At 41.6% G+C, this 16,371-nt stretch overlaps 1 protein-coding gene across 1 annotated transcript in view; it reads left to right on the top strand.

Annotated features, from left to right (window-relative positions):
* RNF169 (ring finger protein 169) overlaps positions 1-16,111 on the top strand; it is a 93,956-nt gene extending 77,845 nt beyond the window's left edge. The window contains exons 5-6 of the mRNA XM_018059348.1: positions 11,021-11,120; positions 11,565-16,111. Of these exons, the coding sequence (XP_017914837.1) occupies positions 11,021-11,120; positions 11,565-12,749 (1,285 nt within the window). The 3' untranslated portion in view covers positions 12,750-16,111. The remainder of the gene's footprint in view (positions 1-11,020; positions 11,121-11,564) is intronic.

Below are 16,371 nucleotides of genomic sequence, written 5' to 3'. Positions count from 1 at the left end.
AAGAGCAACTTAAGCCTAAGATTGCAGAAGAAAGAAAATAACAAAGACCAGAGCAGAAATAAATGGAGACCAGGAAAACAATTGAAAAGACCAGTGAAACCGAGAGCTGATATTTTGAAGAGAAAAAAATTACTAAACTTTTAGTTAGGCTAACTAAGGGGAAAAAGACTAAAAAAAAAAAAAATCAGAAATGTGAGAGGAGACATCACACTCGATACCACAGTAGCACAAAGGATCCCAAAAAACTACTGTGAACAATTATATGCCAACAAATTAGATTACCTAGAAGAAATGGATGAATTCTTAAAAACATGCAACCTACCAAGATTGAATTATGAAGAAATTGGAAATCTGAATAGACAAATAATGAGTAATGAAATTGAATCAGTAGTGAAATACCTCCCAACAAAGAAAAACTCAGGACCAGATGGTTTCCCTGGTGAATTCTACCAAACATTTAAAGAAGAATTAATATGCTGACCCTTATCTAACTTTTTCAAAAAACCGTAGGGGAGGGAACACTCCCTAACTCATTTTACAAACCCAGCATTACCCTGATACCAAAGCCAAATAAAGATACTATAAGAAAAGACTAGAGGTCAATATCCTTGGTTAAATATTCCAAACAAACTATTAGCAAACTGAATTCAGTAACAAATTGGAAGAATCACACACCATGATCAACTGGTTTTACCCTTGGGTCACAAGGGTGGTTCAACACAGGTAAATCAATAAATGTGATATACCACATTGATAGAATGAAAGATGAAAATTGTAAGATCTTAATGCAGAAAAAGTGTTCAACAAAATACAAATATCCTTTCATGATAAAAACTCTCAACAAATTGGGCATAGAAGGAACATACTAATACAGGCCATATATGACAAGCCCACAGCTAACATCATATGCATGAATGAAAGGTTGAAAGATTTTCCTGTAAGATCAGGAGCCAAACAAGGATGCCCACTCTCACCACTCCTATTCAGTATAGTACTGAAAGTCCCAACTGCAGCAGTCAAGGAAGAAAAACAAATAAAAGGCATCCACATTGGAAAGGAAGAAGTAAAATTGTTCTTGTTTATGATGATACCATCTTATATCATCCTAAAGAAAAGAAAATCCTAAAGATTCCACCAAAAAACTTATTAGAGCTAACTAATGAGTTCAGTAATAAGCCCGTGCACATACAGTCAACTAATATGAGACCCCACGTCCAAGGAGCGGTGGCTGTGCGGGCGCAGGGGGCCCTAGAGGAGCTATTCCATGTTCAAGGTCAGGAGGGGCGGCGGTGAGGAGATACCCCTCATTCAAGGTAAGGAGCAGTGGCTGCACTTTGCTGGAGCAGCTGTGAAGAGATACCCCACATCCAAGGTGAGAGAAACCCAAGTAAGACGGTAGGTGTTGCAAGAGGGCGTCAGAGGGCAGACACACTGAAACCATAATCACAGAAAACTAGTCAATCTAATCACACTAGGACCATAGCCTTCTAACTCAATGAAACTGAGCCATGCCCGTGGGGCCACCCAAGACGGGTGGTTATGGTGAAAAGGTCTGACAGAATATGGTCCACTGGAGAAGGGAATGGCAAACCACCTCAGTATTCTTGCCTTGAGAATCCCATGAACAGTATGAAAAGGCAAAATGATAGGATACTGAAAGAGGAACTCCCCAGGTCAGTAGGTGCCCAACATGCTACTGGAGATCAGTGGAGAAATAACTCCACAAAGAATGAAGGGATGGAGCCAAAGCAAAAACAATACCCAGTTGTGGACATGACTGGTGATAGAAGCAAGGTCTGATGCTGTAAAGAGCAATATTGCATAGGAACCTGGAATGCCAGGTCCATGAATCAAGGCAAATTGGAAGTGGTCAAACAAGAGATGGCAAGAGTGAACGTTGACATTCTAGCAATCAGCGAACTAAAATGGACTGGAATGGGTGAATTTAACTCAGATGAGCGGGTAGGAATCCCTCAGAAGAAATGGAGTAGTCATCATGGTCAACAAAAGAGTCCGAAATGCGGTACTTGGATGCAGTCTCAAAAACAACAGAATGATCTCTTCGTCTCCAAGGCAAACCATTCAGTATCACAGTAATCCAGGTCTATGCCCCAACCAGTAACGCTGAAGAAGCTGAAGTTGAACGGTTCTATGAAGACCTACAAGACCTTTTAGAACTAACACCCAAAAAATATGTCCTTTTCATTATAGGGGACTGGAATGCAAAAGTAGGAAGTCAAGAAACACCTAGAGTAACAGACAAATTTGGCCTTGGAATACGGAATGAAGCAGGGCAAAGAAAAATATAGTTTTGCCAAGAAAATGCACTGGTCATGGCAAACACCCTCTTCCAACAACACAAGAGAAGACTCTACACATGGACACCACCAGATGGTCAACACCGAAATCAGATTGATTATATCCTTTGCAGCCAAAGATGCAGAAGCTCTATACAGTCAACAAAAACAAGACCAGGAGCTGACTGTGGCTCAGATCATGAGCTCCTTATTGCCAAATTCAGACTGAAATTGAAGTAGGGAAAACCACTAGACCATTCAGGTATGACCTAAATCAAATCCCTTATGATTGTACAGTGGAAGTGAGAAATAGATTTAAGGGCCTAGATCTGATAGAGTGCCTGATGAACTATGGACGAAGGTTTGTGACATTGTACAGGAGACAGGGATCAAGACCATCCCCATTTCTCTAATAATGAGTGATGTTGAGCATCTTTTCATGTGTTGTTAGCCATCCGTATGTCTTCTTTGGAGAAATGTCTATTTAGTTCTTTGGCCCATTTTATGATTGGGTCGTTTATTTTTCCGGAATTGAGCTGCATAAGTTGCTTGTATATTTTTGAGATTAGTTGTTTGTCAGTTGTTTCATTTGCTATTATTTTCTCCCATTCAGAAGGCTGTCTTTTCACCTTGCTTATATTTTCCGAATGTCTGCGATCCAAAAATCTGCAAGCAATAAATGCTGGAGAGGGTGTGCAGAAAAGGGAACCCTCCTACACTGTTGGTGGGAATGCAAACTAGTACAGCCACTATGAAGAACAGTGTGGAGATTCCTTAAAAAATTGCAAATAGAACTGCCTTATGACCCAGCAATCCCACTGCTGGGCATACACACCGAGGAAACCAGAATTGAAAGAGACACATGTACCCCAATGTTCATCGCAGCACTGTTTATAATAGCCAGGACATGGAAACAACCTAGATGTCCATCAGAGATGAATGGATAAGAAAGCTGTGGTACATATACACAATGGAGTATTACTCAGCTGTTAAAAAGAATACATTTGAATCCGTTCTGATGTGATGGATGAAACTGGAGCCGATTATACAGAGTGAAGTAAGCCAGAAAGAAAAACACCAATACAGTATACTAACACATATATATGGAATTTAGAAAGATGGCAATGACGACCCTGTATGCAAGACAGCTAAAAAGACACAGATGTGTATAACGGACTTTTGGACTCAGAGGGAGAGGGAGAGGGTGGGATGATTTGGGAGAATGGCATTGAAACATATATACTATCATGTAAGAATCGAATCTCCAGTCTATGTCTGATGCAGGATACAGCATGCTTGGGGCTGGTGCACGGTGATGACCTAGAGAGATGTTATGGGGAGGGAGGTGGGAGGCGGGTTCATGTTTGGGAACGCATGTACACCTGTGGTGGATTCATATCAATGTATGGCAAAACCAATACAGTATTGTAAAGTAAAATAAAGTAAAAATAAAAATTAAAAAAAAAAGACCATCCCCATGGAAAAGAAATGCAAAAAAGCAAAATGGCTGTCCGGGGAGGCCTTACAAATAGCTGTGAAAAGAAGAGAAGAGAAAAGCAAAGGAGAAAAGGAAAGATATATGCATCTTAATGCAGAGTTCCAAAGAATAGCAAGAAGAGATAAGAAAGCCTTCCTCAGTGGTCAATGCAAAGAAATAGAGGAAAAGAACAGAATGGAAAAGACTAGAGATCTCTTCAAGAAAATTAGAGATAACAAGGGAACATTTCATGCAAAGATGGGGTTGATAAAGGACAGAAATGGTATGGACCTAACAGAAGCAGAAGATATTAAGAAGGGGTGGCAAGAATACACAGAAGAACTGTACAAAAAAGATCTTCGAGACCAAGATAATCACGATGGTGTGATCACTCACCTAGAGCCAGACATCCTGGAATGTGAAGTCAAGTGGGCCTTAGAAAGCATCACTATGAGCAAAGCTAGTGGAGGTGATGGAATTCCAATTGAGCTATTTCAAATCCTGAAAGATGATGCTGTGAAAGTGCTGCACTCAATATGTCAGCAAATTTGGAAAACTCAGCAGTGGCCACAGGACTGGAAAAGATCAGTTTTCATTCCAATCCCAAAGAAAAGCAATGCTGAAGAATGCTCAAACTACTGCACAATTGCACTCATCTCACACGCTAGTAAAGTGATGCTCAAAATTCTCCAAGCCAGGCTTCAGCAATACGTGAACTGTGAACTTACTGATGTTCAAGTTGGTTTTAGAAAAGGCAGAGGAACCGGAGATCAAACTGCCAACATCCGCTGGATCATGGAAAAAGCAAGAGAGTTCCAGAAAAACATCTATTTCTGCTTTATTGACTATGCCAAAGCCTCTGACTGTGTGGATCACAGTAAACTGGAAAATTCTGAAAGAGATGGGAATACCAGACCACCTGACCTACCTCTTGAGAAACCTGTATGCAGGTCAGGAAGCAACAGTTAGAACTGGACATGGAACTACAGACTGGTTCCAAATAGGAAAAGGAGTATGTCAAGGCTGTATATTGTCACCCTTCTTGTTTAACTTATATGCAGAATACATCATGAGAAATGCTGGGCTGGAAGAAGCACAAGCTAGAATCAAGATTGCCAGGAGAAATATCAATAACTTCAGATATGCAGATGACACCACCCTTATGGCAGAAAGTGAGGAGGAACTAAAAAGCCTCTTGATGAAAGTGAAAGTGGAGAGTGAAAAAGTTGGCCTAAAGGTCAACATTCAGAAACAAAGATCATGGCATCTGGTCCCATCACTTCATAGGAAATAGATGAGGAAACAGTGGAAACAGTGTCAGATTTTATTTTGGGGGGCTCCAAAATCACTGCAGATGGTGACTGCAGCCATGAAATTAAAAGACACTCCTTGGAAGAAAAGTTATGAGCAACCTAGGCAGCATATTCAAAAGCAGAGATATTACTTTGCTGACTAAGGTCTATCTAGTCAAGGCTATGGTTTTTCCAGTAGTCATGTAAGGATGTGAGAGTTGGACTGTGAAGAAAGCTGAGTGCTGAAGAATTGACGCTTTCAAACTGTGGTGTTGGAGAAGACTCTTGAGAGTCCCTTGGACTGCAAGCAGATCCAGCCAGTCCATTCTGAAGGAGATCAGCCCTGGGATTTCTTTGGAAGGAATGATGCTAAAGCTGAAACTCCAGTACTTTGGCCACCTCATGCAAAGAGTTGACTCATTGGAAAAGACCCTGATGCTGGGAGGGATTGGGGGCAGGAGGAGAAGGGGACGACTGAGGATGAGATGGCTGGATGGCATTACTGACTCAATGGACGTGAGTCTCAGTGAACTCCGGGAGTTGGTGATGGGAGGCCCCCTGGGAGGCCTGGCGTGATACGATTCATGGCGTTGCAAAGAGTCGGACACAACTGAGCGACTGAACTTAATATGAGACAAGAGAGCCTAAAAACACTCAGTGGAGAAAGGATGGTCCCTTCAGTAAATGGTGCTGGAGAAAACTGGAAAATTGCAGGCAAAAAAATGAAATTGGGCCCCTATTTTATATCACTCATAAAAATTAACTTCAAATAGATTAAACTTTTAACCAATAAGACCTGGATGTGTAAAACTCCTAAAAGAAAGCCTAGAGAGAAAGCTCCTTGACCTTGTCTGGCAGTCATTTTTGGAGATGACACTGAGCGACAAAAGCAGATGTCAGTGGGACTGCATCAAACTAGAAAGCTCTGCACAGCAAAAGAAACAGTCAACAAAATGAAAAGGCGACCTACAGAATGGGAGAAAATATTTGCAAATCATATATTTGAGAAGGGATTAATATCCAAAATAAGGTACATATATAATTCAAAAGCAAACATTCCAACTACCATATGATCCAGCAAGTCCACTTCTGGGTATATACACAAAGAAATGAAATCAGAATCTCCACGAGCTATCTGCACTCCCACATTCATTGCATCATTATTCATAATAGCCAAGACATGGAAACAATCTTTAAGTGTCCGTCCATGGAAGAATGGATAAAGAAAATGTGAGATACGTATATGTATATATAATATTACTCAGATACTAGAAATAAGAAATTTCTGCCATTTTCAACAGTGTGGATGGACCTTGAGGGCATTGCACTAAGCAAAGTTATGTCAGAGAGAAAGACAATATTGTATGTCAATTACATATGGAATCTTTAAAAGCCAAACTCATAAAAACAGAGTATAATGGTGGTCGGCAGAAGGCAGAGTAAATGGGGGAATGTTGGTCACAGGGTATAAATTTCCAATTCTAAGGTGAATAGATTCTAGGCATCTAATGTACAGCATGGTGATTATACTTAACAATACTGTATTTATGTGTTTGAAAGTTGCTAAGAGAGCGGGTCTTAAATGTTCTTCACCCTTCAAAATAAATGGTAATTACATAAGGTGATGGAGGTGTTAACTAACCTCGCTATGGAATCCTTTCACAATATGTGTGTATCAAATGCCAACACTTTGTACACCTTAAACTTATACAATATATGTCAAACATAGCTCAGTAAAACTGTGAAAGAAAAGAAAAGCATCCTGATTGCAAAGGAGCAAGTATTCTTCCTTTCACATCCTTGTTCACAGATGTTATGGTATTATTCATAGAAAATCCTAAGGAATTCATGAAAAAACTAATAAATGAATTTAGGAAAGTTGCAGGATGCAAGATCACCACACAAAAATCAGTTGCATTTTTTATATTAGCAGTGAACACTGTGAAAATATAATTAGAGCAATTTTATTTGCAGTAGCACAAACACACACAAAAAAAACAGAATAGTTATAATTAAATTAAACAGGAGAAGGGAATGGCAAATCACCTCAGTATTCTTGCCTTGAGAACCCCATAAACAGTATGAAAAGGCAAAAAGATATGACACTGAAAGATGAACTCCACAGGTCAGTAGGTGCCCAATAAATAGCTCCAGAAAGAATGAAGACGCTGAGCCAAAACAAAAACAACAGCCAATTGTGGATGTGACTGGTGATGGAAGTAAAGTCCAATGCTGTAAAGAACAATATTGCATAGGGACCTGAAATGTTAGGTCCATGAAACAAGGTAAATTGGAAGTGGTCAAACAGGAGATGGCAAGAGTGAACATCTGCGTTTTAGGAATCAGTGCACTAAAACGGACCAGAAGGGGTGAATTTAATTCAGGTAACCATTATATCTACTACTGTGGGCAAGAATCCCTTAGAAGAAATGGAGTAGTCCTCACAGTCCACAGAAGAGTCTGAAATGCAGTACTTGGGTGCAATCTCAAAAACGACAGAATGATCTCTGTTTGTTTCCAAGGCAAACCATTCAATATCACAGTAATTCAAGTCTATGCCCCCACCACTAATGCAAAGAAGCTGAAGTTGAATGGTTCTGTGAAGACCTACAAGACCTTCTAGTTCAGTTTAGTTCAGTCGTTCGATTGTGTTCGACTCTTTGCAACCCCATGGACTGCAGCACACCAGGCCCCCCTGAAGATGTCCTTTTCATCATAGGGGACTGGAATGCAAAAGTAGGAAGTCGAGATACCTGGAGTAACAGGCAAGTTTGGCCTTGGAGTACAAAATGAAGCAGGGCAAAGGCTTAACAGAGTTTTGCAAAGAGAACGCACTGTTCATAGCAAACACCCTCTTCCAACAACACAAGAGAAGACTCTACACATGGACATCACTAAATGGTCAATACCAAAATCAGATTGATTCTGTTCTTTGCAGCCGAAGATGGAGAAGCTCTATACAATCAGCGCAAACAAGACTGGGAGCTGACTGTGGCTCAGATCATGAACTCCTTATTGCCAAATTCAGGCTGAAATTAAGGAAAGTAGGGAAAACTACTAGACCATTCAGATATGACCTAAATCAAATCCCTTACAGTTACAAAGTGGGTGACAAATAGATTCAAGCAATTAGATCTGATAGACAGAGTGCCTGAAGAACTATGGACGGAGGTTTGTGACATTGTACAGGAGGCAGTGAAGACCATCCCCAAGAAAAAGAAATGCAAAAAGGCAAAATGGTTGTCTGAGGAGGCCTTGCAAATAGCTGAGAAAAGAAGCAAAAGTCAAAGGAGAAAAGGAAAGATACATACATCTGAATGCAGAGTTCCAAAGAATAGCAAGGAGAGATAAGAAAGGCTTCCTAAGTGATCAATGCAAAGAAATAGAGGAAAACAACAGAATGAGAAAGACTACAGATCTCTTCAAGAAAATTTGAGATACCAAGGGAACATTTCATGCAAAGATGGTAACGATAAAGGACAGAAATGGTATGGACCTAACAGAAACAGAAGATATTAAGAAGTGGCAAGAATACAAAGAACTATACAAAAAAGATCATGACCCAGACACCCACAATGGTGTGATCACCCACCTGGAGCCAGACATTCTAGAATGTGAAGTCAAGTGGGCCATAGAAAGCATCACTACGAACAAAGCTAGTGGAGGTGATGGAATTCCAGTTGAGCTACTTCAAATCCTAAAAGATGATGCTGTGAAAGTGCTGCATTCAATACACCAGCAAATTTGGAAAGTAGTGGCCACAGGACTGGAAAAAGTCAGTTTTCATTCCAGTCCCTAAGAAAGGCAATGCCAAAGAATGCTCAGACTACTGCACAACTGTTCTCACCTCACATGCTAGCAAAGTAATACTCAAAATTCTCCAAGCCAGGCTTTAACAGTACATGAACCAAGAACTTCGGATGTCCAAGCTGGATTTAGAAAAGGCAGAGGAATCAGAGATCAAATTGCTAACATCCATTGGATCATCGTAAAAGCAAGAGAGTTCCAGAAAAACATCTACTTTTTTATTGACTACGCCAAAGGCTTTGACTGTGTGGATCATAACAAACCGTGGAAAATTCTTCAAGACATGAAATATCAGACCACCTTACCTGCCTCCTGAGAAATCTGTATGCAGCTCAAGAAGCAACCTTTAGAACTAAACATGGAACGACAGACTGGTCCCAAATTGGGAGAGGACATGTACCTCATTACCTCCATTATAAGTTTTCTCTTAACTAATCTGCTATCATAAAATTTTAAGTCTTTTGCTCAAAAGAGTAGATATGACTATCCCATTCCAGAGCTAAGTAAAATCACTCAAGGAAATAATTTCTGTTTGGGATCATCTGCATGGCTACGTGTCCACCTTGTCTTCTGGTAAATTCTTATTTATCCTTTAAAATACATATGCCACTGAAGGCTTTTCCAACCCTGTTCTCACTCCATCCCACGTAATTAATTAATAACTCTTTGATGCCATTATTAGGCAAAATTATTAGGCATAATTTTTCACTGTACCATTTAACTGTGTTATATTGAATTATTTGTCTGCTCCACTGGACTCTGATTCCTTGACGACCTAGACTGTACCTCATTCTTTTCTGTATTTCCAGTGCCCAGATAATGCTCATAGGTGACTGGCATATAGTAAGTGTATGTTAAATGCTTGTTGAGTAGAGCTGTTACCCAGTAAGATCAGTGTTATAATACAGCTACTTTGGTTTTTGGTTTGCATTGTAAAATCATAATATAATGCACAAGACAAATCTTGTGATCTTGAAAACGCTTAATCACCAGGATGTAGGCCTTTGGAAGCTTAAATGTAGTAGATTAAAGGAGAGAGCATATTTAATTTTTACTCCCTACATGGGAATCCAGTGCATTGCTAGGTGTTTTATAAGTACTTAAATATTTGTTTCATGGATGATTTAGATTGCTTGAGAAGAGGTCTGGGCCTAAGCAAAGGAAAAAAAAATGTTTCTAAAGGTGATTTAATATTGTATCCATCCTATTTTTAAAATTACTATTATTTTTAAAAGTTCTTTTTTGGCTGCACTAGCTCTTCCTTGCAGTGTGTGGGCTTTCTCTAGTTGCAGCACACAGGGGCTTCTCTTGGGGAGCATGGACTTCTTGTTGCAGTACATGGGCTTAGTTGGCCTGAGGCATGTGAGATCTTAGTTCCCTGAAGGGGGATCAAACCTGCATCCCCTAGACTGGAAGGCAGATTCTTATCCACTGGACCTCTATCCATTCTATGAAGGAAGGTGAGGTGTCCCTACATTTCTCTAAGCATGAGTGAAATAGCCATTGAAGGTGAAGGTGAAGTCGCTCAGTTGTGTCTGACTCTTTGCGACCCCATGGATAGTAGCCTGCACCAAACTCCTCCGTCCATGGGATTCTCCAGGCAAGAATACTGGAGTGGATTGCCATTTCCTTCTCCAGGGGATCTTCCCAACCTAGGGATCGAACCCGGGTCTCCCGCATTGGAGGCAGACACTTTAACCTCTGAGCCTTGGTTCCAACTCTGGAAGGCCTGGATGCCCAACTCAGCAGCACACTGTATGGGTCAGAGGTCATAAGGAAGGCCTGGGGTCAGAGGTGAGTCCATGCACAGTTCCCTCTTCTTGTCAGCTGTGAGCCTCTGGGCAAGTTGTTTAGTTAGTCTCTTCAAGACTTAGTTTCCAGTCTGTAAGATGGGGATAGTAATAATGCCTGCTCTCATTGGTCTTGTGTTATTTAGGCAGGATCTAAGTTTGGAAACAAAGACTTAAACCAGATGTCCTCTCTGGAGAACTCTCTCTTTGGACAGGATTTGGTCTTAGACTTATTTTGTTAATTAATGCATTTTCTGTTATAGCTGCATAGCTTTGAAAGCACAGACGAGACTGTCATCTTTTTCTTCCTTAGCAGTCATAGGCTACGGTTGACGCTTTGTCTTCATTCTCTTTTAGGAACCTAAATTCCAAGATGGAAAGGAGTCAGAGCTGCAGTGACACCAGTCAGGACAGAGCAAAGAGCAGACTCCGAGCAGCCCCAACCAGCAGAGCCAAGGTAGACCTCAGACACAGGCTGCTTCTTGGGCTCTCTCGTCCCGTCCCATAGCCTCCTGCACGTGGCCACAAGAGAATGGTTTCAGATGAGAAGAGGCACAGTGGATCCTAGGCAAACTCATTATGTTGGAGAATTTTACAAAGCAGATGTGAAGGAGAGAGTTTGAATTAGTAGCAAGATAAGTAGAATGAGGCCTAGAAAAACCTTCTTCAAAATTCTAGATGAGGTTTTTTCATAAAAGTTTTTAATCTCATTATTTGTTTCATGTGTAGGAATTTCTCTAAATGGTGGGTGCACTCTAAATGAGGGATTTTCTGCATTTCTTAGACTTGTTATCACCCTTTATGTCTTTTCTTACCCTTCTCTACCCCTCTACCATCAAGAAGGAATGATGAAGAAAAAGGTTATATATGTATGTAGACATAGTCTTTTCATCTCTTTCAGGCCACAGCCATGACCCCCACCTCCAACCCCATCATCGGCGTCCTGCTATCCACCCGGAATCACCGCTGCCTCTCGGCTCCCGACCTGACTGTTGAGAAGCGCCTGCCCTTCAGCTCGCTGTCAGCCTTGGCTTCCTTACATAAGCCAGAGCGCTCTGTCAGCCCTGAGAGTAACGACAGCATCTCAGAAGAGCTAAACCATTTCAAGCCCATTGTCTGCTCACCGTGTACTCCTCCCAAGAGGCTCCCTGATGGCCGTGTGCTGAGTCCCCTCATCATCAAGTCAACACCCCGCAACCTAAACAGAAGCCTGCAGAAGCAGACTTCTTATGAGGCTAGTCCCCGGATCCTCAAAAAGTGGGAGCAGATCTTTCAGGAGCGGCAGATCAAAAAGACTCTTTCAAAAGCCACCCTCACCTCCCTGGCTCCAGAAACAGGGGACGACTTACTGGTCTCTGAAGTTACGCAGTCCAGCAAGGAGAAGCCTCTTCTGGCTTTAAATACGAGACTGTCCAGTGGGCAAGTTCTCTCTGAGTGTACAGGACCTACCGCCCCTGACCTTGATTATTTTTCCTCTGTTAGCCAGACAAAAGCAGAACAGGGCAGTGACCATAAAAAGAGCACTGAGATCCCATTGGAAACCTGCTGCTCTTCAGAACTCCCAGTGGGGGCCAGTGGGACTTCTTTGGAGAGAGAGCAGTTGGAAAGGTCAGGGTCACCCCCAGATGCCAAGTTAGATAAAACCTGTATAACAGCAACTATGAAAATCTCAGCAGTTAACTCAGTGCTACCTAAAAACAGTGTTTTGGGTGGGGTCCTCAAAACAAAGAAACAGTTGAAGACAGTGAATCATTTTGATCTGCCTAATGGTGTTCTGGCAGACAACCTAGGTGATGAGCCACTTCCTTCCTTGCGTCGGGGCAGGAAAAGACGCTGTAAGACCAAGCACTTGGAACAGAATGGCTCCCTTAAGAAACTGCGACAAAGCAGTGGCGAGGTGGGTCTGGTCCCCACAGACCCAGTGCTGCGAGAGATGGAGCAGAAATTGCAGCAAGAGGAAGAGGACCGGCAGCTGGCTCTGCAGTTGCAGCGCATGTTTGACAACGAAAGGCGGACTGTGAGTCGGCGAAAAGGAAGCGTGGATCAGTATCTCCTGCGGTCCAGCAGCATGGCGGGGGCCAAGTAGCACCTGATGGACAGTGTTACCTGTTTTTCTCAGAGGTCTTTGAGCTTGATCATTTACCCTGAAGAAATGAGTGTTCTCACTTTGGGTTTCTTTTAATGGCAAAACACTGTCGAATATGATTCTGAGAGGTTTTGGGGCCTTTGTAGACTATATCCAAGGGAACTCCGTCTCTGCCTCCCTGTGACCCAGGCCAGAAGCACTCCTCACTCCCTAGGGTGGCCCACCCCTTAGGGTATCTGGGCCAAATCTGGCAGCACCTGCTTGGCATGAGATTCAGGAGCAGAGTGGCCAGGGTTAGATGGCAGAGGAGAAAGGGGATGCCTTCTTACATTGATAGACCTCCTGACTTCTTTCAGCAGGTGGCGTTTCAAATCAGCCTTGCAGATAAAAATTAGTTCCATCTTTTTTTTTCTCCGAAGAAGTGCAACAGTGTAGTTCTCTGGCAAATCCAAAAAGATTGTGTTCCCCCTTCTTACCTTTGCTTCAAGTAAACATACCTAATGAAATCAGTTTTTATGCTTCTACAAAAGTTAATTTACATTCCTTCTTTAAAAAAATAACACTTAATTAATACTATATAGTCGATAGACCACATTCATAGTCATTGTTTAATTTGGTCTTTTCAGGAGACCTCACATGTAAGTGGTATTAGCCCCAGTTTTTGATGATGAAACTGCATTGCAGATGTTCAGGTTCTCTCAACTACTAAGGGCATACACAGCCCAGACTGATTGCTGGGTCTCCCGACAACAAATCCCATGGATTTTTTCCACACTTAAGAGGTTGCCATAATGGACAGCAATCCAAGGACATACCAGGGGAGCCTAGAGAAAGCTGGCTGGGCTTTGAATATTGATTGTGCAAAATCCACGTGCAGATAATTGAGACTGACTGGAAGTGCAAACATATACTGTATAGTTATCCACATCCCTCCAGTTTACAGCCTTCTGTTTTCCTGGGGTTCCACTCTGTTAGATAAACTATGATTGGACCTCATTATTACTCTCCTTTTGGACAAGCGTTATCTGCAGTGTTGTTCTAAAATCCAAAAAATTTGCCCAGAAGTCAGGCAAGAACAGCACTGAGACTCCCTACTGTGGAAACACGGTGTCTAGCTGGATGCAGCTGGTCAATTCAGTCCCATGGACCTTTGGGGTTTATTTTCCTTAGCAGGTGACACCGTGTGTCTTTTGCATCTCTGGTGGTGCTTGGTGCTTCTGCCCATCTGGGCTTATTGAGAGTAGGGATTAAGATAGAATTTTAGGGAATCCCTGGTGGGCTGGCATTCCCTGTGCATGTATGAGCTGTTACTATAAAGTCACGTGACTAGCATTTTAACAAGCCTTTCAGATCTTACATATCCCAGTGTACACTGTCCCCCTCAGGTGGCCTCAGCTGGATGCTGCACAGTTTTTCCAATGATGTTGTCTTTGGTGAAAACATTTCTGGAACTGTCCGCATAGCCTGGAGACATCTAGACATCTAATATTCAAACTGGAAAGGACGTTAATGGTTGTCTGTTCCAGCTTCTTCCTCTTACTAAGGCAGAAGCTAAGGTCCAGAACAATAACTCGCTTATCCAGATCACAAAGGATTTACTGTATCTCCTACTTTTGATTCTTAGAAGATTTGCCTCCCTACTTCTCTTTAATCTTTGGGTTATAGGAAAAAGAATTTTAATTTGAAACTAGTCAGAAGCTATTGGAAACCTTTGGAACAGAAAGTAGGTTATCAAGAGGGTTTGGAGTCAGAAACAAGGTGCAGCTGTAAAGCAGTCAGAGTCGTTTTCTTGGGCAACTCATACACAATTCCCAGAGGAGTTCCAGAGCTGTCTGAAGTACCTGGGTAATCACTGAGATATGTGGGACTTCCTCAGTGGCTGCTTTGGTGAGGAATGTCACTCACCCGAATATGTGTGTTCTGTGTGTCTGTGCGTGCACACGTGCAGATGTGTGTTTAGAAGATATACACCAATCTCATTACTTCATCTTCACACCACTTCAGTTTTAGGTCCTCCCAGCAACATGGGCCCTCCAAAAGCTGCTGGAGGGCATATTGGTGCCCAGGATAGAAAAGCTGGCAGTAGTCTGTAGAGGACAGGGAGGGTGACTTACTAAATACCCTCAGAGATGTCAGTTACTGCCATTTCACGGAGTTCCTTTTCAATCTTAGTAAATGTTACTGGAAGGCTAGTCTCATTGGTAGTAGCAAAGACACTTATTTTTCCACTTGTCACCTTTTTCTGTATCTCCAATAATTTGAAAAACTTTTCAGTTGGAGCTAATTTTAGTTTTTGGAAAAAAAAGATGAATATTTTTAATAGAAAAGATATATATTTTAAATATTTCCCCAAAGTAATACTTTCATTTTAAGAAATTGCTTAGTAGTAGCAACAAATTTCAGCATCAGGTTGCAGAGTGAAAATCTGTTACGTGAATATTCCAAAAGCTGAATCCAGTTTAGTGACCCCCTACTGTGGAGCCTTGAATGGTACTGACAGTTGTTTCCAGACTTCCAGCAGAGCAGCAGTCCTTCAAACAGAGGCAAAGTAGTTTAGGCTAAGGAAGGAGGAGGGTTAATCTTTCATCTCCCTGGCTTTGGAGGAGGGTAAAACCACTAAGATATTATCTGTATTTTAACAGGCTTCCCATACTTTACTAAAACCTGAACACTTCTGAAAGAATTCCCCTCCCCTGTTGCTTAATTGTGAAGTTGGTCACAAATGGAGTTGTTGACATGAATTCTTTAGAGAAAAAGACACGGAAGGAAAACAGAATGATGGGGAGGGTTTGTGAGCTAGAATGAAAGATACGCTATCTCCCAAAACAAACATTTCTCACAGATCATTGGAATCTGCTTCACCATAGAAATTTCCCACGTTCTGTTTACTCTGTTTCTTGTGTATATGCATTGTGTTTTTTCTTATTAAAGGCGAAGTTATGAGAGGTTGGAGGATGGAGGTCATCCTAATGGGAAATTCAAGAAACATGGTTCCTGAGAACGGGGCTCGAAGCCCTTTTTTTAACATGTGGGAAAGATACTTTGGGAACATGTTCATGACCCATTGATTGTATCTGATGGAAGAAGTTATCTGGGCCTGTTGGGTTGATGTCAAGTTTGGGGATTATGTATGCAGCCCCGGGCCCCTTTCATATAATTGCCTCTTTTTAGAAGGTTGATTCTTTCTGGCTGAAGCTTCCCAAGAAAACCTTTTGTAAATGGCTTCATTTATTTTTTTAAATGGAATCTTTAAATTTTTGCCTGGAGGAAGCACTAGTGATGAATGCCTTCTGTGTTTTTTTGTTGTTGTTCATTTTCTCTTAAAAATGCCCTTAAGAGATTAAAGCTGCTTAATTAATTGCTATGTGATTACAAACTAACTAAGATGAAAAGCTGCCAATGGCTTGACTGGTGAAGCTGATGACCGAAGGCTGTGTTGCTCATCCTTTTTGTTCCATTTGACAGGTATTTACTGAGTTTCGAACTTTTGCCAGCCCTGTGCTGGGTCATGGATATAAAGAAGGAAAGGACAGTCCATGCTCTTAAACTCAGTGTCTCCTGGAATGTATTTGAATGCATGTGTGGCCGGAGAGTTCGTTAACGGTTTCATAAAGGGCCATAG

The sequence above is a fragment of the Capra hircus genome, chromosome 15, assembly GCF_001704415.2.
Source record: "Capra hircus breed San Clemente chromosome 15, ASM170441v1, whole genome shotgun sequence".
Taxonomy (NCBI): domain Eukaryota; kingdom Metazoa; phylum Chordata; class Mammalia; order Artiodactyla; family Bovidae; genus Capra; species Capra hircus.
This window is presented reverse-complemented; position numbering and strand designations above follow the sequence as displayed.